Source organism: Eublepharis macularius, chromosome 5 (assembly GCF_028583425.1).
Source record: "Eublepharis macularius isolate TG4126 chromosome 5, MPM_Emac_v1.0, whole genome shotgun sequence".
Taxonomy (NCBI): Eukaryota; Metazoa; Chordata; class Lepidosauria; order Squamata; family Eublepharidae; genus Eublepharis; species Eublepharis macularius.
Window position 1 is genome coordinate 157,646,247 of NC_072794.1, and position 26,248 is coordinate 157,672,494.

General features: G+C 45.0%; 1 protein-coding gene across 1 annotated transcript in view; it reads left to right on the forward strand.

The window, feature by feature from the left end:
- The window catches only part of PHACTR3 (phosphatase and actin regulator 3), a 316,486-nt gene that overhangs the window by 184,818 nt on the left and 105,420 nt on the right, over window positions 1-26,248 (forward strand). The window contains exons 4-7 of the mRNA XM_054981101.1: window positions 12,046-12,225; window positions 21,535-21,741; window positions 23,677-23,941; window positions 25,013-25,260. Coding sequence (XP_054837076.1) covers window positions 12,046-12,225; window positions 21,535-21,741; window positions 23,677-23,941; window positions 25,013-25,260 — 900 coding nt within the window. The remainder of the gene's footprint in view (window positions 1-12,045; window positions 12,226-21,534; window positions 21,742-23,676; window positions 23,942-25,012; window positions 25,261-26,248) is intronic.

Below are 26,248 nucleotides of genomic sequence, written 5' to 3' on the forward strand. Positions count from 1 at the left end.
CCCGATCTTAAATACCATTACAACCAAACAAAAAAACCCTTAACACTGTTTAAAGGCAGCCCCATGTAGAATGCATCGACCTAATCCAAATGTAAGTAAGGTGTGCAGTGCAGTGGCCAGATTTTTTTCTGCCCAGGAACAGCTGCAGCTGGTAACCAGTTGCATCTGGTAAAAAGCATTCCTGGCCACAGCTGCCACCTGCTTATCCAGCAGTAGGCCTGGGTCCAAGAGCACCCACAGACTACAGACCTGTTCCTTCAAGAATGCAACCCCATCCGGAACATATGGCTCCTTAAGTCCTGTGTCAGACCTTCTGCTAGGGTTGCCATTCCCCTGGTAGGGGCGAAGGATCCCCTGCTCCCCCCTCCCCCCACCCCACCATTCACCTGGCCAGCAGGGGTGGTGGAAGGCATGGGAACAAGCCTCCTGAACATGCTCCTGGGGTGGCGCGATGCCATCACTCCTGGAAGTGATGTCATCACACCGCCCTGAGAGCACTCCCATACTTTTCATGGGGCCGGGTGTCAGTCCCTCAAGTTCGCCACAGTTAACACACAGATGTTCCAGTTGAAGCAACTTTTATTAGAGATCCATACAGTTCTAGGTGTTCGCACAAAGGTAGTAATTGGCAGAAGTGACTATTCAAAAAAGGGCACTACCAACTATAGGGAAACTTCCCACCCTTTGGGTCCATTGACATTCTGGTGCGAAAACCCCAAAGAGTTACATGGAAACTGATTAGTTTAGGCTAGACAGAGTACAGAATGAAATCATCCCCTTCTCTGAGAAAAGATACATTGCTCGCTGCCCGCAGCTTGCATTCAAGGACACTTGCTTCAAAAGTGGAAGTAAATACTTCCAACAGATAACAGTCAACCCCCACTGGCCCAGTACATTACATGTTAGCAGTTAACACACTCTCAGATGATTTATACAGTATACAGAATACAACCTTAACCAGGGGTCATTTCGCAGAAAAAGAACTGGAAGAACTCATTAGCATAACTCATTAGCATAACTCATTAGCATATGCCACACCCATTTCCAGCGCTGGAAGTGTGTCATTAGCATAACTGATTTGCATATGCCACACACCCCTGACATCACCTATCCTGGCTGTTTTGGGCCGAAATTGGGCCCAAAATGGCAAAAAGGGGCTTAAAATGGCTGAAAGGGGCCCCCAAAAGGTTAGGATCAGGCCACTGCTGAGTGGGAGAGTGATCCACCACCCGTCAGAGGCCCGATCTGGGCCGTTTTGGCCCCAATCCAGGCCGAAACAGGCCCAAAATGGCTGAGTCAGGTGGGCGGGGCCACTTGTCATGTGACCTCTTTGGGGACCTGCCGGAACTGTGTTCCTGCGCGTTCCCCCTTGAAATGAGCCCTGACCTTAGCAAACAGTTATGATTAGCACAAAATGCAAAACACATAAATGGCAGGTATGCAGGCATACGTGACACCGGGAGGGTAAGGGCACCTTGCAACCCTGCCTTCTTCTGAGCAGGAGCACTTCCGTCTTCTCATGATTAAGCTTCAGTTTATTAGCCCACATCCACTCCAAAACTGCCTCGAGGCACTGGTTCAGGGTTTCTCATCCTGCATAAACTGTACCCTGTGTTTTATCGAACCAATTAAATGCATGAATGAATAATTGTCCACGCAGACTGGCAGTAGCCTTCCCTGGTCACCCAAAAGAGGTCAGCAGGATTTCAGTCCGGTGGTGCCTTAGAGACCAACAAGAGCTCTGACTTTTGAAAGCTTACACCCTGGAAATCTTGTTGGTCTCTAAGGTGCTGCTGGATGAAAATCCTGCTGTTCTACTGCAGACCAACATGGCTACCCACCTATCCAAGCTGTGGTCCTTCACATCACTTGCAACCCACTCCTTTTAAGCGAAAATTTAATTGAATCGGGGAGCTGGGATTGAATCTAGGACCTCCCAAACGCCAAGCAAGTGCTTGAACGTTGTGCCACGGCCCTTCCTATTAAGCAAAGCCCCTTCCTAATACAGCCAAAGGAAAACACTGGCGCCACTGACAAGTTAAAGATTTCAATTGAAGAGTGAAGCATGGGGTTAGCGTTCTCACATATGTCCCATATGTAGGTATATCTTTGCCGGATTCTACAGAAAAATTTGCAGTTTTCCATCCCCAAAGATTACAGTTTTCCATCCCCAAAGATTAACAGCCAAATGCTGATTTAAATTTATGGATTGCCTGTGATTATGCTTATGTCCTACCTCCTGCCCCACTGCTAAGGTTGCCAACCTCTGGGTGGCATCTAGAGATCTCCTGGAATTACAGCTGATCTTCAGGCCACAGGGATCAGCTTCCCTGGAGAAAATGCCTGCTTTGGAGGGTAAAAAAATAAAAAGTAAAGGTAGCCCCCCCCATGCAAGCACCAAGTCATTACTGACCCACGGAGGGACGTCACATCACGATGTTTTCTTGGCAGACCTTTGTTATGGGGTGGTTTGCTATTGCCTTCCCCAATCACCTCGGAAGGATGGAAGGCTGAGTCAACCTTGAGCCAGCTATCTGAACCCGGCTTCCACCAGGATCAAACCCAGGTTGTGAGCAGAGCTTGGGCTGCAGTACTGCAGCTTACCAATATAGCATTATACCTAGCTGAAGTGCCTCCCCAGGCTCCACCCCCAAATCTCCAGGAATTTCCTAACCAGGAGCCAACACCACTGCCCAATGCCTCTAGTTCAGTTTTGGGAGGTGTCACTAAAGAGGCACTTGGGCTATATTCAGGGCTGGTGCCAGGGATTCTGGTGCCTGAGGCGAGATACCTACTCCCCCCCCCACCCCGGCTAACCAATTTTAAAAAACAGAAGAAATGTAGGAAAAATGGAAATCACAAAACTTGAAACTTTTTACATTTTTAATTTAATCCAGCCCTGCTGGATCTGACCACTGGTGCATACAGTCCAGCATTGTCTTGTACATAATGGTTAATGAGTTGCCCTGGATGCCAACAAACAACATAGAATGCACCTTGACCTGAACAGTCCAGGCTAGCTTGATCTCAGAAGCTAAGCAGGGCCAACCCTGGCAAGTACTTGAAGGGGAGACCACCATGGTAGTTTTAAAAACCAGGCTGTTTTACTAGCCAGGGCTGAACGTAATGAGGACTACAAAAACCAAGAATGGCTTATGAAATCGAAGGATATCTCTTGGGATTGAAGGTAGCATTCCCCAGACCCCACCCCACCTCCTAAAGTGACAACATTAATGTTAAAAACATACTTTTCCAAAGGTCAACACAATGGTGTAGTGAGGAGAATCACTCTTGAGTAATGCCATGGGAAGTAGCTAATAGCTGCCACTGACTTGTGCAGCCACATTTCACACTAGACTCCAAAATGTAATACCTCCTGTATTAGTTGGGTGAGCAGCACGCACCACAATATTTCAATCCTGTGTGAAGAACTGCAAGGCGGGGAACTGCAAGGCAGCACAAGCACACAAAGCAACAGGCACAGCATGGTTGCTTCTGCGCCGTGCATCCCATGGCGCTCCCACGCTGGTGCCGGGTTGGGCCAGGGTGGGGGGGCAAGTGCATGAAGCAACAGGCACAGCCTGGTTGTTTCTGTGCTGCACAGCCCACGATGCTGCCATGCTGGTGCTGGGTCAGGCTCAGGCCAAGGGAGGGCACAAGCGCACAAAACAACAGGCCCAGCCTGATTGCTTCTGCACCACGCGTTCCACAGTGCTCCCACTAGGTTCGGCTGGGGGGTGCAAGTGCACAAAGCAACAGGCACAGCCTGGTTGTTTCTGTGCTGCGCGTCCTGCAGCGCCGCTGCACCAGCACGAAGCAACAGGCCTGGTTGTTTCTGTGCTGCATGACCCGTGGTGCTGGTGCCAGGTTGGGCTGGGGGGTCGTCAGGGGCCGGCACAGGCCACAGCACCTCCCTCAGAGAGCTGTGCTCGAGGCCACTGCCAGCTCCGCCTCAATGGACACACTGGCCTTGACTATATTGTACTCCCAAGAACATCATCAGGAGTACAAAGGAGACCAAATTTCGGAATGGGAACCAAAACAACCAGATTAATTTTCCTTTTGTGTATGTGTGTAAAATAATTTATTTTAGCTGAACCCATTCCAAATACAGATTTTTCTTTTAGAAGGCCGAAATAATTAATGTGCAAATGATGGCCGTGTTAAACTGTTTCCACTCTGCTTCTCTTCAAGGGACACAGAGTGAAGAGGAATAGCAAGACTTGAGGGTTTGCTTTTTTTTTTCTTGTCTGAGTTCTGGTTGTGTGATACCAACAAAACCATGAAGCGAATTCACAATGCAGCACAGTTGTGTAGTCAGAACAGCATGAATAATGGCTAACAGAGAGCTATCTAGTTTGATCTATGTTATTTGTTCCTAAGACAATGGATGATTTGGGTCCTATGGGGTTACTGTTCAGTTTAGTAACATATGCCATTTATTAGCCTCTGTTTAAAATTCAGCCACAATGTCTTTTTAAATAACTGTTCATAAGCCTTTTCTGATTAAGGCGAGGTATGTCGTAGTTACATCTGAATCTTTTCCAATTAAATTGTATTTTAATGCAATAATTTGTGGTTGTCAGATCGGCAATATTACACAAAGCAGAATACATTAAATCTCAGCAATCCCTCAGGGTCCTCCTGTCACACCTCCATGACTTCACAATTAGCCGGAGCGGAATGCCTGATATTTCTAGCTTTCTGTCTCTAATTGGACACCACTTTCTGATGGGTGTGGTTCAAATTTCCCCACCTGTTTTTGACCTGCCCTGCCCTGGACAGGTCAAGAGAGCCTGATCTCATCAGATCTCCGAAGCTAAGTAGGGTTGGCCTTGGTTAGTCATTGGATGGGAGACCTCCAGAGAAGACCAGGGTTGCAGAGCTAGGCAATGGCAAACCATCTCTGTTAGTCTTTTGCCATGAAAGCCTTGCCATATATCAACTATGATTTGAGGGCACTTCCCGTGGCCAATTTTAATTTCGTACAGCACTCCTGATGGGAATTACTATGGTTATTTTGATGTTGGTTGCTTCTTATCCTGAACCTGTAGAGCAGATTACTATGCAGCAACCTTAACCCAGAGTGCCTTTCATCAACAATAGGCCAGCTGCATTCCTTCCTGGAAAGGGATGATTCGGCAACCGTTCCCTATGCCTTACTAAGATCTGTGATTGATTACTGCAGTAGAGACAACCTTTGCAGAACTTTCAGGAGCCTCAAACTTATCCAAAATATTGCAGCCAAGTTCTTAGCTGTTCTCCACTGGTTCTAGTTTGTTCCTAGGCACAATTTTAAATGTTTTTGACCTTTAAAGCCCTAAGCAATCTAGAAGAGGGGTCTCCAGTGTGGTACCTGTGGTGCCCACTGTTATGTATTTGGACTGTTTGAGCCACTGTAGTTTTGAGGGCGGAGCCACTATTTCTCCTCAGAGCTGGGAGACTTTACTTTACTTTACTTTATTTGGTATTTAGCCCACCCTCCCTGCAAGCGGGATCAGGAAGGAGTACAACATTCATAAAATACATAATTATGTAAATGCAATTAAAATTGTATCATACAATCATAAATCAGATGGCCTATTGCAAATTCCTGCCCTCAAATACAAAGAGGGAGACACCCGGATGGATGGGATGTCATTGGATAGGAGAAGGTGATGGGAGGCTCAGTGATTGTCCCAATACTGGCCTCAGTTATATGCCTGGTGGAACATCTCCGTCTTGCAGGCCCACCGAAATGATACCAGATCTTGGTAAGCCCGAGTGTCTTCAGACAGAGAGTTCCACCAGGTTGAGGTGGATTGAGGCCAAATGAGCCTTCCCGGGGCCAGGGAGGAGTTAATTACAGCAGTTAGAGATGGCTGCAGTCATTGTTCCCTGTTACTAGTCATTGTTCAATAAATATTGATTGTTTGAAGCACTGCAGTTGCCTTCCAGTCTCAATACATATTACCCACAGGCAGGGCTTTTTTTCTGGGGAAAGAGGTGGTGGAACTCAGTGGGTTGCCCTCGGAGAAAATGGTCACATGGCCTGTGGCCCCGCCCCCTGATCTCCAGACAGAGGGGAGTTGAGATTGCCCCCTGTGCTGCATGGCCTGGAGGGCAATCTCAACTCCCCTCTGTCTGGAAATCAGGGGGAGGGGCCACCAGCCATGTGACCATTTTCAAGCTGTTCCGGAACTCCGTTCCACCACGTTCCTGCTGAAAAGAAGCCCTGCCCACAGACATACTTTCTGGTGCCCATAATGTATTTTTAAAAAGTGGGTGCGGCTCCTGCCCAGCAGGACATCTGATTGGCTACTAGAGATCTGATTGGGAGGTGCAGATTAAAATCACATTGTTCCAGCAGTACCTGGCTCCACAGTGTTGGTTTTCCTTTCTCTCACAGCCCTTTCCCAGTATATTGTTCAAAATTATTCCTCTGTCCCCTGCACTCTGTGTGGTTCCACCTCCTGCAGCAGCTGTTCTGTGGTTGGCTCTGTCTCCCACAGCAACTATTTTGATGTCACACCCACCATTTTGTGTCAGCATTCCAAAGCTACCCACAGCCTCAAAAAGCCTTTGTTTGTAAGAGTATTCCCACCACTGAAATCAGACTGGGAGGCCATTTCCTTGATGCTCTGGACAACTGGAGGACCACAAAACTAGTAAGAAACTGTTGGCACAATTCTAAGAGCGTTTTCCTGGGAAGGAGCCGCATTAAATACACTGGAATAGAATTCGGAGTAGACCTGCTTGGGATAGCACCATGTGTCTATGAGAACTCACCAGGAGGTAAAATTACTCAGTTTGGCCTCCATCTGACACAACACCTGAGTTTATCTCCTGAGTTAATATAATGAGTCTACCATGCTATTGCTATGCTCTCTTCTGAAAAGAGAATTGAGAGTCTTGCCTGGTTTAGAGACAGGTTAGAGACATTTGTTGGACTTGTGTTTTTACTATAGAGTACAACTGATTTACTCCGTTGACAAAATATGAGGTGTAACTTTAAACCAGCACCATTTGAATCTGGTCTGCATTCAACATACAGTGCAGACTTGAATAGGATTTAAGAGCATGTCCTGAGGCATCCCCCTGCCCTCGCCAATGCTTTTTCAATTTTTGTTGTAATATCTAGCCAGAATAAGAGTTCTGGAGAACTTGAAAGCTCGCACACTATTATGTGTCATTTGGTTGGACTTAAAGAAGGTCCACCTGGATCGTGGTCTGGGGCTTAGGTTTTGCTTTTGGACCAACTTGGCTGTAAACAGCTTCTGAGAACTGCTGTGGAGTATTGGTTAAGTGGTTGGGCTGTGAATCAGCACTCTGCTAGTTTGAATCTCATGTCTACCATGAGCTCAGCAGATGTCCTTGGGTAAGCCACTCCTCTCAGCCCCAGCTCCCCAGCTGTATTGTGAGGATCAGGGCTTTTTTTCAGCAGGAACACGGTGGAATGGAGTTCCAGCACCTCTTGAAAATGGTCACATGGCTGGTGGCCCCACCCCCTGATCTCCAGACAGAGGGGAGTTTAGATTGCCCTCCGCGCACACCGCAGAGGGTGATCTAAACTCCCTTCTGTCTGGAGATCAGGGGGCAGGGCCACCAGCCATGTGACCATTTTTGCTGAGGGCAATTTAAATTTTTAAAAACTCCTCTTCTTGTTCCAGCTGACCCAAAGTGATGTCATTGTGCTGTCACGGAAGTGTGTGCGCATTTTGCACGTGCGCATGTGGTACCAGGGGCACCACCTCCTGCCAGGAGTTACCCCCTGTGCTGGCAACCCACTGAGTTCCACCACCTCTTTTCCCAGAAAAAAAGCCCTGGTGGGGATAATAACAGCACTGCCCTTGTTCACCGCTCTGTGGGACACTATCTAGAAGAGCAGTATGCACAGTTGTTATTATTATTTCTTTGTACTTTTCATGGAGCCAGGGATGGGAGGTGGCTCCTTGTATAGTGTATATTCAGTAGCAAACCCAGGTTTAGTCTTGTGTAATGTGCGAAATAGGCCCTCAGCAGCTGAACCAGTGATCATTTTCTGGCCTTTCTCATAGCCTGTAGTACAATTTCAGAGGGCACCACAGCAGAAATGTTTTAGTCAAAATGGTTTATCCATGCAGTTTCTTCAGTGTTGTGGCAGGATAGAGTGATAAAAGGGCAGGGTCCTACTCCCTGTTGAGTATCTAGACAACAGGCCCCCACCCATCAGCAAGAAAGTACCATGCCCAATGCTATAATCTACCTTCCCCACTCCTGAGTGCCAGAAGAGGAGTGGGGAAGGTTAGGCTAGGGCTTGTGCGACTGTCACAGCCATTGAATGGTGGAAGGGGCAATGGGCTGGATTTTGTGGATCTGTTCCATAAATGGTGGCCTTCCACCAGTGGGACAGTCTCTAGCAGTGAAAGAAACGGCCACCACTAGAGGAATGGGTTCATGAGATCCAGTCCCTTGAAAGCTGATGCAGTACTATATTTTGTGCTTTAGGACCTTTCAGCCATTTGAGAAGTGGCAATCTTGTCTAATGATGCCAGGCAATGGTCATCATGACCACAATAAGGGGACCTTGGAAATGCAGTGCAGGAGCAGAACAAGGGCTTGGTCCTTGGTTCTTCTGGGAGCTGATCTGGAACCCAGTCTCTGGAGCTGCTTGCCCCTCTGCTGGGCTAATCCTGAGCCCAAATAACTTTACCAGCTTAATTTTTCCCTCCATCCCTCCTTGTTGTGATGCATTCTTGCCCCTTCCGGTCCCTCTCTCCTCTGCATCTCAGCTTGCAACACTTGTTCCTGGCCAAGTTACCTCAATTCATCTCTCCTCTTCGGAAAAGACCTCCCTGCTGTGTCTTCTTTTCCTCTCTCTGCACAACTCTTCTCCCACCCTTTCCCATTTTTTGCCTATAAAAATACTTAGGGAATACTTAGCAAGTATGGCTACCTCGAAATGCCTTGTAAATGTTGATGAAGATCGCTTCTTCTTTTTTGCAGCCTGATGCAAAAGCCAAGGCTTTGCCCAAGTGGCCAATTTTTTACAGCACAGTCTGAAAAAAATTGTGCCTGCTGAACAATGCGGGCAGCTATTAATATGCCCCTGATTATGTATGGGCTGGCTTCAACAATGAGTTGAAACGTAGGCGAGGAGCTCTCCTTCCACCGTATCATAGCAACTGTGCTGCTGCAAAGGCTATTTTAAGAACTGTAACTTTTTCACTGAACGTGATTACGAGGCAGAGTGAGTGGGCTCAGCCTATAAAAATGTTGCATTGGGAGCTCTGCGGCATGCAGGCCAGGTTTCCCTCATGTCCTTAGATCGCAAAGCATCGGGAAACACGTCTGCCGAATGCCTTGCAGAGAAGAGGGGAGGCAGGAAAGTTTGATCCTGAAGCACAAGTCCCTTTAAATCATCCCTCCAGAAACTTGTAATTGAAGTGATAACAAGGGGGAGCTGGTTTTGTCACGAGCTCCTGATTAAAGTTGTCTGAGAAGGAGAAATGCGAGTTCTCTAGCAGGAGGTTTTTTGACAGCATTCCTAGTAATTGCTTTGGCTTGGCTATCATTTTTCAGAGAGGGAGGGGGAGGCAAGACAGGTCCCTGTCCCAGCGTAAAAAGTGATATTGATGAGACGGGAGAGTAATAATGGCGACTCAACCATCCTCAGGTTTTTTGCAATAGCTCGATAGATTTTATTCTCTTAACTGTTTGGGTTCTTGTGCAGCCAGTCACCAGGACCAATATAGCTACCTCATTTGTAATTCCTAGGTGGCACAAGGGAAAAGGTGCTTTTTGTAAGGAATATATGCGACAAACAGGAGCTTAGTGTTGAACGGATCTGTGGGCAGCATGTGAGATTCCTGCTGGCTACAGGATGCATTTCCCTTTCAGACACATTTTTATGTAACTATTTTGAAAAACAAACAACTGAATACACAAGAAAAGTTCCAGTAGCTTCTCTAAATGAATGACAGTGCCCACTGACATATCACATGTGTTGCGAGTTTTTATGGCTTCATAGTCTAAACGTAGTTTCAGGTGGGTAGTCGTGTTGGTCTGTAGCATAAAAGTAAGATTCGGGGCCAGTAGCACCTTAAAGGGGAGGAAAGGCAGCATGGTATAGCCCAGTCTCGTCAGATCTCGGAAGCTAAGCTGGGTCAGTGCTTGGATGGGGGGCTACCAAGGAAGACTCTGCTGAGGAAGGCAATGGCAAACCAGCTCTGCTTCTCACTTCCCTTGAAAGCCCCAGCTGGGGTTGCCATAAGTCAGTTGTGACTTGACAGCACTTTACACACACACACACACACACACACACACACACACACACACAGCACCTTGAAGTCCAGTTATTTTTACAAGATACTTATATGTAGGAATTAATGGGCCATTTTTCTGTCTTGTCCATTGATCATACATCTAAGGATTTTTTTTAATGCATGGCCAATCAACACTGCCTGTTATGAATACAGAGAAGGAAAATCTGTTCCATGATAACCATATTCTAATGTACACAGACGGGCTCTCCATACAGAAATCCGGTAGTATGTGGAGCTGCTCTCACAGATGTCTATTTGGAAATCATGGGGAGCTGTCCCTGGTTCTGATTTACACTCTGCTATTAGCGAACTACTTAGTCATTCACAAAGTTCAATATACTGGTGATTGTAGGAATATTGAATAACATTAACATGTTGAATAACATTCCGCATACTGTAATTATGTGAAAAATGTTAGCTCATTAGAAAGGAACAGCATTTCCTTTGGGATTAGGCTAATTATGTGGGTCAGTTTTATTACGGCAGTAGGAAGATCTACATAGGCTGTTAAGGGAAAGTATACAACCCCAAGCAGATCTGGTATGTGTCTTCCTGTGCTCTTTCCCTTCCATTGCCTGATTCTGTAACTTTTCTATTATCTAAAATATCCCACCAACTTCTATTGAGATATCCAATGGAGAGAGGGGAATTCCTTTCCCATGATGCATCTAGCTACATTCTTGCTGCCACAAGATAAAGTGGGGAGGGAATCAGTTCCTTATATGGCACTTCATTGAAATTAGCAGGAAAGATATTCAGCAAGACACTTCTTCTTGTGTCTAAGAGCGGAACTACAAGTGACAAAAGGCACAGGTTGGACACTTGTCAGCTTCCCTCAAGTTTTGATGGGAAATGTAGGCATCCTAGTCTTGCAGCTTGGCTCTCTGACTGCTGTCCAATGGACTTTTCAACTGTCACTTGTCCAACATTCCGCCAAGCTGCCTACATTTCCCATCAAAACTTGAGGGAAGCTGACGAGTGTCCAACCTGTGCTTTTTGTCACTTGTAGTTCCGCTCTGAGATAAGGGAATTATCTCAGTTATTTAAAACCCAGCACAATGCCCATCAACATGTCATGATATCAGGCAAGGTGTATATGGAGGCTTGTCCAGTACAAGGATCCTGAAGAGAAACAGTGCAACTCTGTGTGTCCTGTGCTCAAAGATGGATTGTACCCCTCCCCTATCAATGGGGGCAGGGCTGCCTTCAGTGTCAGGGGCAGTGGGCAGATTTTGCCTTCATCACATTGCCTTCCCTAAATGCAGGGCTTTGGTTTCCTCCTAGGAATGAATAGCAACTATTTACTTATGAAGCTGGGGGGAGGGGAAAGCGAGGAACCTGAAAACATCATTTGGAGTGGAAGCTAAACCAGGCATTCAGAATGAATGAACTTTGATTCTACCTGCCTAGTCCCACCTCTTTCTTCACATAGCACATTCTTGCTTTCTGTTTTTTGATCTCAGTAGCATGGGATGGTGTTGAAAACGGTCTTAGAGAGATTTATGGGTAGTCCACCTTTCCCAAATCTTTGTAACTCCTATGGGCAACAGTTCCACTCTCAGACTCTCTCCTCCATATTTTGGCCATACGACTGCACAGCGTGAGAGTTACCTCCAGTGCAGTTACTCAGAATAGCCCTTCTGTGGAGAGAAATGTCACGTAAGATGAGGGCACCATCTTTGACTCAGCACTGAATGAAGGGAGGTGGGCTTCAGTTATTCATTAACGGTTTAACTAATGCTAGAATGTCGTGGTGTCCTAGATTCTGAAGTCAAAGCGTGCACTGCTGATGGTGCCACCAGAGCAATGCTGAGTGACCCTTCATCCCCCTCATGCCAGGCACTTACCTCAGAAGAGACGCAGCAGGAGCATAGATCAGCCACAACCAATGCCACCTCATTTGGCAAGGAGCTGCATTCGGAAGAGCTGAGAGAAGATTCAGGTATTGGCTATGCAATGGTTTGGGGCCTTTTCATCCCCTTGAGCTGCAGTTGTCTCAAATGCAGTGCTGCAAGCAGTGATCGCATTGTTCTCCCCTGGCCATGGTGGCCAGTGGTTGCAAAAAAGCCATGTGTTCGCTAGACCAGAAACTCCCGACTATATTGCTGAGGTGAATGTGAATGTAATGCTATATCCTTCACATAATGCAGAAGTGGGTGAAGACAACACATTTTCCAAGTGAATTTTCTGACCAGGTGTATTTGCTGTGGATTGGACCAGATCAGGGCTTTTTTTCAGCAGGAACGTAGTGGAATGGAGTTCCGGCACCTCTTGAAAATACTCGGCAATAGCACATGAAAATAATATTATTTCGAAGAATCCCGTGTGTTTCTCCCTCATTTCCCTCTTGAGAGTTCTGCCAATTCTTTTCCCAGAAAACAAACCCTGGACCAGATGATCCGATAGTGTCTCTTTCAGCTCTATAAAACTCTAATACTTGGGTTAGGGCTACCGACAGGAGGCTACTAACTGCTCCACTTGGGGGGTTATTATCACATAGAGATTGTGCGTGCCATCAGCAGATCTCACGTGATGGGTTCCAGGTGGGGACAAGGCAGATAATGAGCTTCTAACTCAGGTGGCATTGCGTGGGGGAGGGTGAGCATCTCTGCATGGAAGGCAAATGCACAGCTGCCATTGATATGTTTGTTAGGCTGTTCAAAAAGGGCTGCCTGGATCATGAAAATTGTGTCAGCCTTCCATTTGGAGATGATGATTGGTCCCTCCATGTGATCCCAATCTGATTGTGAGCCCACCAGTAGCCCTGCAATTTCCCAGAGGCTATTTGAAGTAGCTATTTCATGATGGCTATACACTGATTATTAAAGAAGTTTGTGGAAGAAGTTTTGACAAGTAGTACTGGTTATAGTAGTCATAATAATAATTGTTGTTTATTTATCCTTTCTCACTGATTACATACTGCAAGTGAATACAATATAATCAATAGCTAGGGCATTCACAGAACAAAAATACAATATGATCAACAGTTAGGAAATTCAATGAAAACAGATACAATAGGGTGTGGTAGCAGCAAAATTGATAATTAGCAAAAAAAAATGAACACAGAGATGGAACCTTTCTGAATTAAAGTGTACCAAGAGGGAACTAATCATGGTGAGGAATGGTATTTCAATTTGGTGTAGTGGTTAAGAGTGCGGGACTCTAATCTGGAGAACCGGGTTTGATTCCTCATTCCTCCACTTGAAGCCAGCTGGGTGACCTTGAGTCAGTCACAGCTTCTAGATCTCTCAGCCCCTCCCATCTCACAGGGTGTTTTGTTGTGGATATAATAATAGCATACTTTGTAAACCACTCTGAGTGGGTGTTAAGTCATCCTGAAGGGTGATATATAAATCGAATGTTATTATTACGATGTTATTATTTCATCTTCTGCAGTGTAGTAAGCAGCCTGATGCTGAAGCATGCAACAAGAAAGACAATCAAATACATCAGTAAATAATAGAGAACTTCTAAACAATTCCTCTGAGTTTACCTTGGTGGGCTGAAATTGTATCCAGGGAGAATGGAGGAAGGTTTGCAGCTAGAAATGGGCACGAACCGAAATACGAACCAAAGTTCATCACAAACCAGGCTGGTTTGTGGGTCGCGAACCAGCGGTTTGTCAGAGCCCATTTCTGATGAACCACCACGAACTTTAGGGCAGTTTGTTTGGTTCATTTTTCAGTTCACCACTGCAGACAGCTTGGTGCTGATCAATCAGTTTCTTAGGCAATGAGGGATGAGCTTTCTGCAGACCTTCTGCTGACCTGGAAGTGGTGATTTGCTGGCCCGGAAGTGATGTTTTCACAAACCAGTTCACAAACTGAGGCAGGTTCGTGAAAGTTTATGGTTCGTGGTTCGTAAAACATGATGAACCACAAACTGCATTGTTCGTTTTTTTTCCTGGTTTGTGCCCATCTCTATTTGCAGGCTGTTGGCCTCTTTATAAAATAATTAGGGAGTTTAATGGGATTTGATGTTTGCTATCCATTTATACAACCCCTTCCTGAAAATTTGAAGAAGCTGAAATCCGTACGGACATTTTCAGTTTAAGTTCTCAGGAAACCCAATAAAGGCATTGTGAGGCAGTGGACAAAATGTTCTGTTTGGGAGTGGTGGAGTTGGCACTAAACTTGCTCATCTGGATGACTTTAGGATTGTCACGTCTTACAGGTTAACCTACCAAACCAGGTTGTTTTATAGATAAAATGCAGGAAGACCCATATAAGCAGCTTAGCACTCCTTGAAGGAAGGCAGGATTCAAACGTGGAAAATAATAACTAGGTATGCAAATCTACTAGGCATTGGTGTTTTTTTCAGTGTTACCAGCATTGTAATGAGAACTTTACAAAACAAGATAAAGGGAAGATCTCTTTTGACGATGCAAAGCAAATTAATCACAAGAACCTCTCCATTTAGATCAATTGGATTTGTTAGTTTACATTTCAGCAGCAGGCTAGATAACAGACAAAGGAGAAGCCAATAATGGGGAGCCAGGGGAGAATAGGTGCAAATGGGTGTGTTTTAGCTGGGAATGAGAATTAATAGATTAAGCCAAAGGCTTTGTGTAAGAGGAGGGATTAGAAGAGGGCTGTGGAAATGCCAGCAACATTTTCTGCATGAAAAGGTGCTTTTGAGGGAGCCGAGATGGCCCCCAAAGAGCCCTGCTTTGCTCATCTCCTTAGTGTTTATCCAGCATCTTCTGCTGTTCAAACACCATCACATTCTTCTCGGCAAAGTGTTCCTCATTAATTAATGATAATAATCCTATGAGCAAGTTCGGTGCACACTAGATAGTCTCTGCCGTACCGCATGCTTCTTCTTTTGCTAGCACTTCCATAGGTACGAGGGCTTATTGAAAACCATTGATCTTGTGCAAACAGCAGTGCTAAATAATAATAATAATAATAATAATAATAATAATAATAATAATAATAATAATAATAATATAACATTCTATTTATATACCTCCCTTCAGGATGACTTAAAACCCATTCAGAGTGGTTTACAAAGTAGGTCATTATTATCCCTACAACAATAATCACCCTGTGAGGTGGGTGGGGCTGAGAGAGCTCCTAGAAGCTATGACTGACCCAAGGTCACCAAGCTGGCTTCAAGCAGAGGAGTGGGGAATCAAACCCGGTTCTCCAGATTAGAGAACCACGCTCTTAACCACTACACCAAACTGGGTCTCCAGTCCAAGCATGCTTCCAGGCACAGTCTATCATGGAACTTGTTTATAGGACAGTCTAGCCAATCAGGCATCATGAAGTCAATTTAAAGTGAGAACAGGAAGTGTTGCCTTCACCCTTTGACTTCTGTTCATGGCCCACAATGAAAAATTGGCAAAATGTGTGGGGGGGGGAGGGGAGGAACATGCCATAATTTTTGTAAAAATATAGTATTTTCAGCTCAGCAGTATTTTTGAAGAGGGGTGCGATGGAATGCAATTTAAAGAGAGGTTTCCACCATACAGCACTCAGAAGACTGGAGGGGGAGGAACTAACAGTGGCCTGAAATGAAAACTGGATTGGCTGGCTTCCCCTTCCCTCTGATGGGCTGGTCAGAACCCCACCTCTAGAATGTGAGGGTGGCTGACAGGATTTTTCAATTCAGTTGGGAGTGGGGATTTGAAGAGAGTGTGTGTAAGCATCTGACAGGGAAAGTCAGACAAGTACCCCCTGAAGTGAGGGAAAGGATATTAGTTGCCTTTGTTGGTGGTAACAACTTTGTTTGAGGGAGAAGAATTCCCAGTATAAAACCTATTTACACAGCCACAATAGAATGGGTGTGTGTGTGTGTTTTTGGCTCAGAGGGAATTGGGTAGTATGTGGAGACTCCCATTCCAGCCAACAGAAAGGGTTATTTCTTCTTGGGAAAGGAAGAATAACCCCTGCCCAGTGTCTGGCAACCTACGTTTAAAAGGTGAACTCTGTGGAGAAACTTTGTTACTGTAGCCCAAGGAGTAAACAAAACACTTCTCACTAATAAGAACTAAGAAAACTGAAACTAAGCTGCGAGAAAACTGTTTTGTCTTTTACTTTTAAAGACGCTCAAGTTTTACTTCAGCTCTTTCATTCCCTGACTGCCTATATTCCATCCCTGCCTGTTCAATAAAGTTTCTGTTTATTTTGAACATTGCTCAGTCACCATTGCCTATTCATATATTTAAGGAAGAAGGCCCCTGCTTTTCCCTCTACCAAGTCCTGGACTGGGCTAAAAAGCCTAAAATATAACCGCTTATCGGGGTGGGACAAAAAGAACTTTAAACTATAAACAGAGAGACGCTACTTGAGGCTCTTCAGCCACAGCAAGTAAACTTGGGTTTTAGGGGGAAAATATACCTCACAGTGGGGAAGTGAAGGGGGGGGGTCCGTCATAAGGGATTTAAAATAAAAGAGTGAAGCATCTATCTAGGTTTTCTGGAAGAATGTTCCAGACATAAGGAGCAGAAAAAGAGGCAGAGTCATTGAAGGGAGCACGAAATCTTTAGGCAGTTGAACTGAAAGACTGAAGGCAGTTGAACTGGAAGAAAGAACCTGTCAGGATATGGAAGCAGAGAGAGATAAGACCATGAAGGACTTTGTAGATAAGGATTAAGCGCTTCAGCAGGAGATGGGACTGGATTGGAAACCAGTGCTGACTGAGATTTAAGGATCTAAACAAAGAGATGAGTAAATTTGGCAGCAGTGTCCTCAGCAGAGATGCTCTGAAATGTGCATGGTAAACCAGTCACCACCACAACAGCTTATCCAACTAATAGCTTTCCAGGCACCAGGGCAATGAATTGGCTATTTGAAGTACGTGTCTATAGCAGGGGCTATAAAATATTGATGAAGAGAGCCTTCTGTTTTTTTCATACAAAGCAGTGGCATATTCCTTTCATAAAATATGCTTATATTTCACAGAACATTGCCCCCAAAGTAGAGACATTATAGTTAAACATCAAATATTTATTAACATGGGGGGAGGGGCAGGATTGCTTTGCTGCCCTTGGATAACAGCAACATTTACAACTATTCAGAGACATTGGGACAAATATCCTCTTTGAAAGAATCTGGATGAAAAACAGGCAGCAAAATGGCCAGTAAGGCATGGATTACTTATTGCATACAAAGAATATTCCTTTAATTTTGTGCGTTCCCTCTTAATATCTTCTGCTGCCTAAGCTTTAATTCTGCAGTTAGCTTTGATTTTGTTTTACCATGCACTGCGCTACGGGTTCTTAAAGATACAGAGCAAGTTAGTTGTGATTGACAACAACAACAGTGTGCTATATATATCACCCTTCTGGACAGTTTAGTGCCACACTCAGAATAGTGAACAAAGTCAGTCTTGTTATTATCCCCATAATACAGCTGGGGAGCTGGGGATTAATGGTGTACCCAAGGCCACCTGCAGAGTTCATGGCGGTAGTGGGAGTCGAACCACCAGAGTGCTGATTTGCAGTCCAGCCACTCAACCACTATGCTACAGCAGCTCTACATCCTTTTCAGACCAACAGGATTTGTTAGTCATGACTAAATCCCTTTCCACCACTTCCAGTGGGGTTAAGAGAACAATTCTATGCAGAGTTACTCCAGTCAAAGTCCATGGAAGTCAGTGGGCTTAGAGTAGACTAGCTCTGCTTAGGACTGCTCTGTTAATGTTTGGGATTGTGTCCATATATGCTTTCGTATTGTTGTTGTTCATAGTAGCCTACTATTATTATCTTGTAGATTCCAGAAAATCCCAAGAGGTCAGATCATTGTTCCCGTTTTACTGATCTAGAACAGAAGTCAAAGAGGGTAATTGGACCGAAACATTCAAGGATTGATCAGTAGGCTGCAATTTAATGCCAGGTCTTCCATGCCTATCATACTATCCACTGGATCATGTTTGGAATAAACCCCTATTAGGGCTCGTTCTCTTTCCTCTTCAATTCTTTGCATCATCTTAATGTGAAGAATTAGCGGGTTTTTAAAAAATACATTGATGGCCCATCGAAAACAACCACCACCAGCACTCATCACCTCAGCATACATTATGGACATTGTAGGGACTGATCAAATCCAACAGAAAAAAATGCCATGGGTTAATCAAGCCCTTGGATTATACATGCATTTTGTAGTCCCATGGAATTTCTTGGTTTCCAGGATCACTGCAGGCAAAAATAGAGGAACCTTGAATAGGAAATAATTTACTGGTTTTAGCAAGCCCTTGGTACCTACATATCATTCTGTATCTTCCAAAAGGCTTCTGAAGTATGCCAGCAAAGTAGATTATCAGTGCAATCCTAAACAGAGTTACTGCAGTCTAAGCCTATTGACTGCAATGGACTTAGACTGAGGTTACCTAAAGGATTGGGGTCAGACTGAAATCTGTACCTCAAAGATTAGGCTTCCCTCACTCTGGTCATGCCCACAAAGTCATTCTGGAGAGATCAATGTCCCATTCTCTTATAAGCAATCTGCTATTTGCACAAAGGCCTGGGACACTTCGGCATATCTGAAGGGTACCCAAATGTTTACAGCAGCATACAAAATTTAGTTCCAGTGAGCAACATGAACCTTTATGCTCCCATGCATGCAAAGAGGCTGTAGAGAATCCAGAGTTCAATGCAACTGCACATGTTTTGTTTGCATTAATTCCCAGGTTCAGTCCCCGTTATGACAGGAAGCCGGGTGATATAGTAGAAAGTGTTGGAACCTCCATGGGTTGTGGTACCTTCCTTTGCCTGAACCATAATTAAATGTACCCAAACAAAGTGCTCAGACCCGTTCTGGGTAGAGTTCACCCAGAATCTGGGGTGAGTTTGAGTAGAGTTGCATCCAGAATAGTTAATATAAAGGTTAAATTGGTACAGCTATCGTGGCTTTCACCAAGAATCACCAATGCTGCCCATGAATTATTTCCACGGACAGAAGGGATTTCTGTCCAGGGAGTGCAACTTTCTCACCTCTCCCTGCAGCCCCAAATGCCTCTTAAAATGCTGCTTCTGGAAGATCAGCCCCCCAAGAAGAGCATGAGTGGGAAGTCGGAGTCTGCAGCAGGAGTACAAGTCAGCAAAAAAAAACATTGCCTGTCCCTGGAAATCCTTCATTGGATCACACCCAGGGAATTTGCATCTCAGGCCTGAATGAAGTGCAATGTCTGCCGGCAAAAATTCTCACCTGTGCAACTTTGCAGTCTCACTGTATCTCATGGAAACTGGGCTCTGCCTGTGGAAAGCATTACTTAATTAGCAAGCCAGCGTAACACCCCCCCCCCCCCCCAGAGTAGACTAACCCCAGGCTGATAGACCTCTGGCATATTAAATAAGCATGTGTAGCTACTTTACATAGGCAGCAGCTGGTTTAAATGAGCCACTTATCCGGAGCAAAGTACGCGGATGAGTGCTCACCTACTTCATACCTTAGTTGATGTACTTAAATTCTGTGTCGCTCCATCCTGATAGGTCTGCAGTTCTGATGGTTCCTTGGAAGGAAGTCTTGATTGTTAACGTTTTTAATTTTTGTAATGTGTGAACATGCCTCTATTCTGTAATCAGAGGTGGCATTTCAGCCACTGTCTGACCAATTTTCTTCTTTGTCGATCCAGACTTCTCTTGTCTTCCCTTTCATGTGAAAAAAAAATTGTTTAGCAAATTACACTGCCAGATAGAATTTTCTTTGGGGGAGTGGTATCTGAGCCTCTCCATCATGTTTACTCCAAAGTAAGTCCAACTGATTGCAGTGGATCTTACTCCCCGAGTTAAGTGTGCATGGGGCTGCAGCCAAGATCATTTAATTTTACTGGCATTGCTACCTGCTCTCTTTTGTTAAGACGGTTGTATCCACTCCTTGAGCGACCTCTAGCTTTGAATGCAGCAATTGCTGATTGTTTCTTCTTGTGCTCTTCTAATGGTCTTGGAATCAGGACACAACTGTCGAGTTTTCAGTTTTGCTTTCAGTTTTTGCAAGGATCACACCCACTTTTCCATCTCATGTGGGTGTTGTTAATTCATCCTGAAGGGTGGTATATAAATCGAGCGTTATTGTTGTTGTTATAGTATGGCATACAGTATGGTATTTCATAAGAACCCAGTGAAGTAGATTGGGCTGAGAGAGCGCGATTGGCCCAGGGACACTCATGGGGAGCCAATAGGGTTAGGGACATTACTCCATTTCTGGATCTGCCTAGCAACATGTGAAACCAGACTTTGTGGATGTGGAACTCCCATCACTTTTCAAAAATTCCCTGCTGTGGGTGGGCTTGATTTGGTTTGGGAATGAGGCAAGTGAGGAGATAGCCTTCGTCTTAAGCCATTTTTCAGACATGAAATGGCTCCACAAAGCCACTGTTTGCTCTGCTGGAGAAACAAACATGTTCTGATGGGCCATAAGTGTACAAATGGTCAACAAATACGTTCCCCAATAGAATAAACAACAACTCCCTGGGGGCAATTTTGGTCAGGAACACAACCCAAAGGGAATTCTTAAAAACAAAAAACCCTCTCCCTGCATTCTGTGGCTCTGATCTGACGCATGTCTGGTTTGACTGGACTCAGAAATAGTTTGATGTGTGCTTTTCCCCTCTGTGTAGGGATTTGTCCCTGGTTCTCACGCCAAAATCCAGCACTCTAACCACTAGGCATTATTGGTTCTGTCTCCCTTTCTCAATTCTTCTGCCTCTTCCCCACCACTCCCCATCATCTTATCCATCGCTGAGTTCAGGGCAAGCAATGCTTGGAGCTTAGTGGGAGCCACTGAGATCTAAGAGAGTCTCTGCCCGTACTGCTTTGTCTTGAGTTCTCTTTTCTCGGTCTCACAAGAGTGTGACAGAATGTTGGGAACCAGCTTTCTAATCTTTAGCTTCTAAGAACAGACTTCGCAGAGCTTATTCTTGCCGTTGTGTTCTTTGAACCCGTCAGTTCAAAGCAACCCAGTCGCGTTGTCCGTATTGTTGAAAGGAATACAAGCAAAGAAGTGTGGATCATATGGGCTGACGCATATTTTTCCCCCCTGTATTGTGAATACAAAGCCCTTCAGGATTCAACGTATTCTTCACAACGCAACCTGTAATTGTTTCCTCAGTTACCCTGGCTGGTTTTCATTTCTACCATTAGCCTTGTCTGCTTGGCCCTTTACCCTCTCCATTGTAAACGTTGTGGAAAGGGGCTGCTTGCTTGTGTGTGCTCCTTCATTTCTCTATGGCCTGGCCTGCCGTGTGTTGCCATCTATCTTGATTTCATATCCCTCCAACCCTGCTGCTTCTGCTCCTGTCTCCTCAGCCAAGAAGACATCAGCTTCCTCAGACGAACGAGAAAATGCCATCCTGCCCGCTTCTGAAGGGAATCCACAAGCCTTACTTCGTTCTGAATCGATGGAATCGTCCCAGAACCAGACGGAAAGGAACCCAGCACAGCTCCCCAGCCCTCCTCCATCACTTCCGATTCCACCACCTAAGACAGCACCCAAAGTCTCAAAGATTGTACCAGGTGAGGCTCATTCATCCAGAATAGTTCTTCTTTAGGGCTAAGTGCTGGCCTCTGTATTGGAGAAGACAAGGGGCCGTTTCCTGGAAAATGGCAGCCTTGCGTTGAGTTCTCCTGCTTCATTAATGTTGAACACAATTTACGTGACATTGTGGTGTGTTTCTCTACACCTATTAGTAGCAGCTTGTGACGTGGAGCAGGGATGTAGAAATACACAAAGCTATGGTGTTAGATCATGGTATAAACTCTAGGGTATATTATGAGAAGCCCTGACCTGGATAGCCCCAGCAAGCCTGATCACATCAGATCTCAGATGCTAAGCAGGGTTAGCCTTGGTTAGTAATTGGATGGGAGACCTCCAACGAACACCATGGTTGCAGGGGCAGACAATGGCAAACTACCTTTATTAATTTTGCCATGAAATCTCACCAGGGGTTGCTATAAGTCGTGTATGACTTGAGGGCACTCTCCACCACCACCATATTATGGGAGATGAAGGAGTTGACACCAGGGCCATTTTCACGTCTTTAAAATAGCGTGATACTCCGCTTCCTTGTATGATTTTTGATGCCATCCATTTACAAAACAGAGGCAGGCAGTGATGCTGCTGCTTTCGTGGCGTTTTGCAAACAGATGGCATCAAAAATTGCACGAGGAAGCCGTCAGCCTTCCGTGAGTATTGCGCTATTTTAAAGACGTGTGAAAACAGCCCTTGATGCAGTTTTTGATGGCAGCCCTGAGTCTCCTAATGTGTAGTTCTGCCCTAAATTTATCCTGTATTTTGATAAGTTGAAATTTATGAGAAAACTTAGGGGTAGTGGTTAGGGGTGGGGAGAAAGGTACATTGCTGCTCAATAGGATTTTCAGTCCACATACAATGGGCTTGATCCTGTGAAACCTTTAGGTTGTAGGAAACAAGTTTCCATAGAATGTGGTATTGGACATGCATAAGCATTTGATAGATGACATGCAATAGCATTTAAGCATGTGACAAGTAGACACTTAGGATACTGCAAAACAATCAAGTGATAGTAACATTTCATTTTCAAGAAGTAAAGCTGAATTTCAAATCCAGAATTTCATATATGAAATTCAAATAGCAGCAGTGGAAATTTTGCTGATTTCTGGAAGTCTGTGAACCATTGTTTTGGCTGAGAGCAAATGTAATGTCTAAAACCTGGAGCTGTGCACCAGTTAAAATATCTATTTGGACACAAAGTCACTCTGTCAAGTAGGGTTGCCAACTTGCAGGTGGAACCAGGAGATCTCCCAGAATTACAACAGATCTCCAGACTATAGAGATCACTTCCCATGAAGAAAATAGCTGCTTTGCAGGGTGGAGTGTATGGCATTGTACCCCACTGAGATCCTTCCCCTCCTCCAACCCCACCTTCTCCAGGCTCCACCCCCAAATATTCAGGAATTTCCCAACCCAAAGCTCTCAGCCCTACTCTTAGGCCTAGCCTTCCAATATGGACACTAAAGGGTCCTTGGCGAGGCAGCTGTGCCTTGCTGAGGAAAGTTTCCATGGAAAGCACAATGCTAAACAGAGAACTGTAACATTAATGGGATGTTTTTAGAGTTGCTAGGCAGAGCCTGGCAACAGGTGGAAGAGCTGAGGGTGGGGACAAGGGAGTGTGTGCATGTCATCAGTGATGTCACAAATGTCACTAAGTCACAACAAGGAAATGACAAGGGGTAGCTCTAGAAATTGCCAGAGACTCTATAGTAAAACAGGATTCCACCTGGAAGTGATGTAGTACCATCAGCAACATCCCCGTTTTTTATTTTATTTACTTGGAGCAGTGGTGGGCAATGTGGCTTGCTGGTGGGAGGTCTCCCACCATTTGCTTTGTCCACGAGAGCTCTTCTGTACAGATCTCCAGTTTATCTTTGTATATAGTACCTAAATGTCTTTTGTGTTTTTATGTCTAACAGCAGGAGGTGAAGTAGACGAGCCAGCCTTGAAATCCCCTCCATCTACCTTGTTGAAGAACTATGTCATTGTTGGTTCCTCCCAACTCTCAGGACAAGCTGCTCCCTTCCAGCCCTCAGGCCAGAAAGTCTCCGACCCCCACCTCAGAGGACAGCATACAACGCCAACCAGCTCCCCTCACCTAGCTGCCGTCCACCTGCCTTTACCTCCCAGCCGAGTCATTGAGGAACTTCACAGAGCTCTTGCCACCAAGCATCGGCAGGATAGGTAAGGGTATGGCCAGTTGCAAGGTGTGGTGGGCACTTTGAAATGGTCCCATGGCAAGATATATCATGTGTCTTCAACAGACCTTTCTTATTTACTTCTGGTAAAACTGAGTCTTGATCTTGTCTCACTACCATAACAAAGGCCTGGTTCAGACATTTACTGAGGGGTGCTCGGTAAGGCCAGATACAAATGTTTTAAATAACCAATAAATACATTTGCTCACACTTCTATATTTAGTGCTTGCCACAGTAGATGCATGGGGGAGGGGGGTTGCCAACTTCGGCACCATGGGAATTGGACCCATATCTGGTAAACTGATCACACTATCATGGGGACTAGCTTAACTGTATTGCTATCATTGTCTGTATTGCTATCATTGGAATGCCAAATAGGGTTCCCAGCCAGTGTCTGGCAACCAGCCGGAATTGGTGGAAGTGGGGATGGACAAGTGGGGGTGCCATCAACACAACATCATTACATCACTTTCTGGGAAAACCTGGATGTGATGTCAGATCTTGTGATATGTACTGAGGTGTGGCAGATACTTGGCTTTTTAAGTTTCCAGAGATTCCTACAGCAGCATGACATCTCTTCTGGGTTTTTCCAGGAAGTGACATAACACCATCGCACTGAGGGTGATTTTTAAAAATGGTTTTCTCCTGCTGGTTGCGGGAGTGGTGGCAGGCAATGTGAACTGGGGGTGGGAGATCCCCTTCCGCCAGCCATAAAACGGCATCCCTAATGCCAAACCATCAAAATGGTGGTGTTTCATTTGAACTGTGTTTCGCATTAGAAGCACGTACTGCATTCTTTGAAAAGGTCATCTTGGCATACCACATTAACATACTTCAAAACAAGACATTAGTCACTGCCCCCTTGTGACATGTACTGAGGTGCGGCAGATTCTTGGCTTTTTCATCCTGAATGCCGTAAACCCTACAACGGTTCCTTCCTAGCCCTCTGTGGAGCCACATGCTCAAGAGAATACTTTACGGCCCTGATTTCCATCAAATGATTCTAAGTTACTGATGTCTGGTCTGAAAGATCATGTCCTTGGCCTTCCATCCCCAGCTTTCATGGAAGGGAAAACAAAGGATCTCCCAAAAAGCGAGTGGATGCCCGCCCATCCAGAACACCCAGCATTGAGCACAGCAAAGAGAAGGATACTTCGGTGAGCTACAGCAGTGATCCGGAGAACAAGCGGAATTCTGTTAAGGAGTCAGATGAGAACAAAGAGAACCTCATCATGAACTCTGAAATCAAAGACGACTCAGTTTTTTATCAGGACGAAGAGGTTTTGAACGACTCCATAATTTCCGGTAAGAAAAGGCATGTTCTGAACTTTATTTTAAAAATGTTGTTCTGGTGGACCAGTTCTTCTTTCCATATGTATTTCTTGGAAAAAGTGCTTGTCATGAACCAGTTGTGGGGAAGTGGGAGCTGTGTGCAAAAACAGGTTGGCATGGCATTTGCAACTGGGAGCTCTGGGGTCAAGTCCCACTCTGTCAGGCTCTGGATGACAGAATACAGCAGACAGATCCCTGGTTCATTATAGCAGGACACAGGTCCTTGGTTAAATGACTTTTATTCAGAAATCAGATCTTTTCCATATTCAGGTCCAAAGGTCTACTTAGGAGTAAGGTAAGCAACTAAGTAGTTCTAGTAGAAGTTTGACAAGAATGGCAATATGGGAAAAACATATCTCTTTTCTACCCAACTTTCTTCCCATCTCCCAATGCCCAAACAATTCATTGTTGTTCTTTTCTGTGTGAGAACATTTTGCATATTTGTACTATCATGCCACGAAGAGGGAAGACATATCATAGTCCAGAGGAAAAGTTCAAAGTTGTAAACAGACAGCCACCCGTGAACATTTGAGAATCCACTATAATACAAGCAACAAGAAATTGAGTTACACCAGGCTTATGATTACAATAACTGGCAGTAGAACATAATTGTGTTACAACTGGCATTAACTGGCACCTAAGCATATAAGCGTCAGAATTAATATTGGCATGGATGAATGGGTACAGTCAAACATGACACACTCCTGCAATGGAATCATTGTGTTGGTAATGGATTATCTCTATGGTCCAATTTATATGTTGCAGGGATAGAATGGTTTCCCATTCTCCAATCTCACACCCCTTTGGTAATATCTGTAGAGAGAAACCATGTGGATTAAATGAATGATATGTCTCTCATACCAACATCATCGAAAAGAAGACTGTAATTCAGCCAAGCCAGGTGGTTCCTCTCTAAAAATGGAGTGTTGTGAGATTGGACAATGGTGGGAGTGACTCTCTG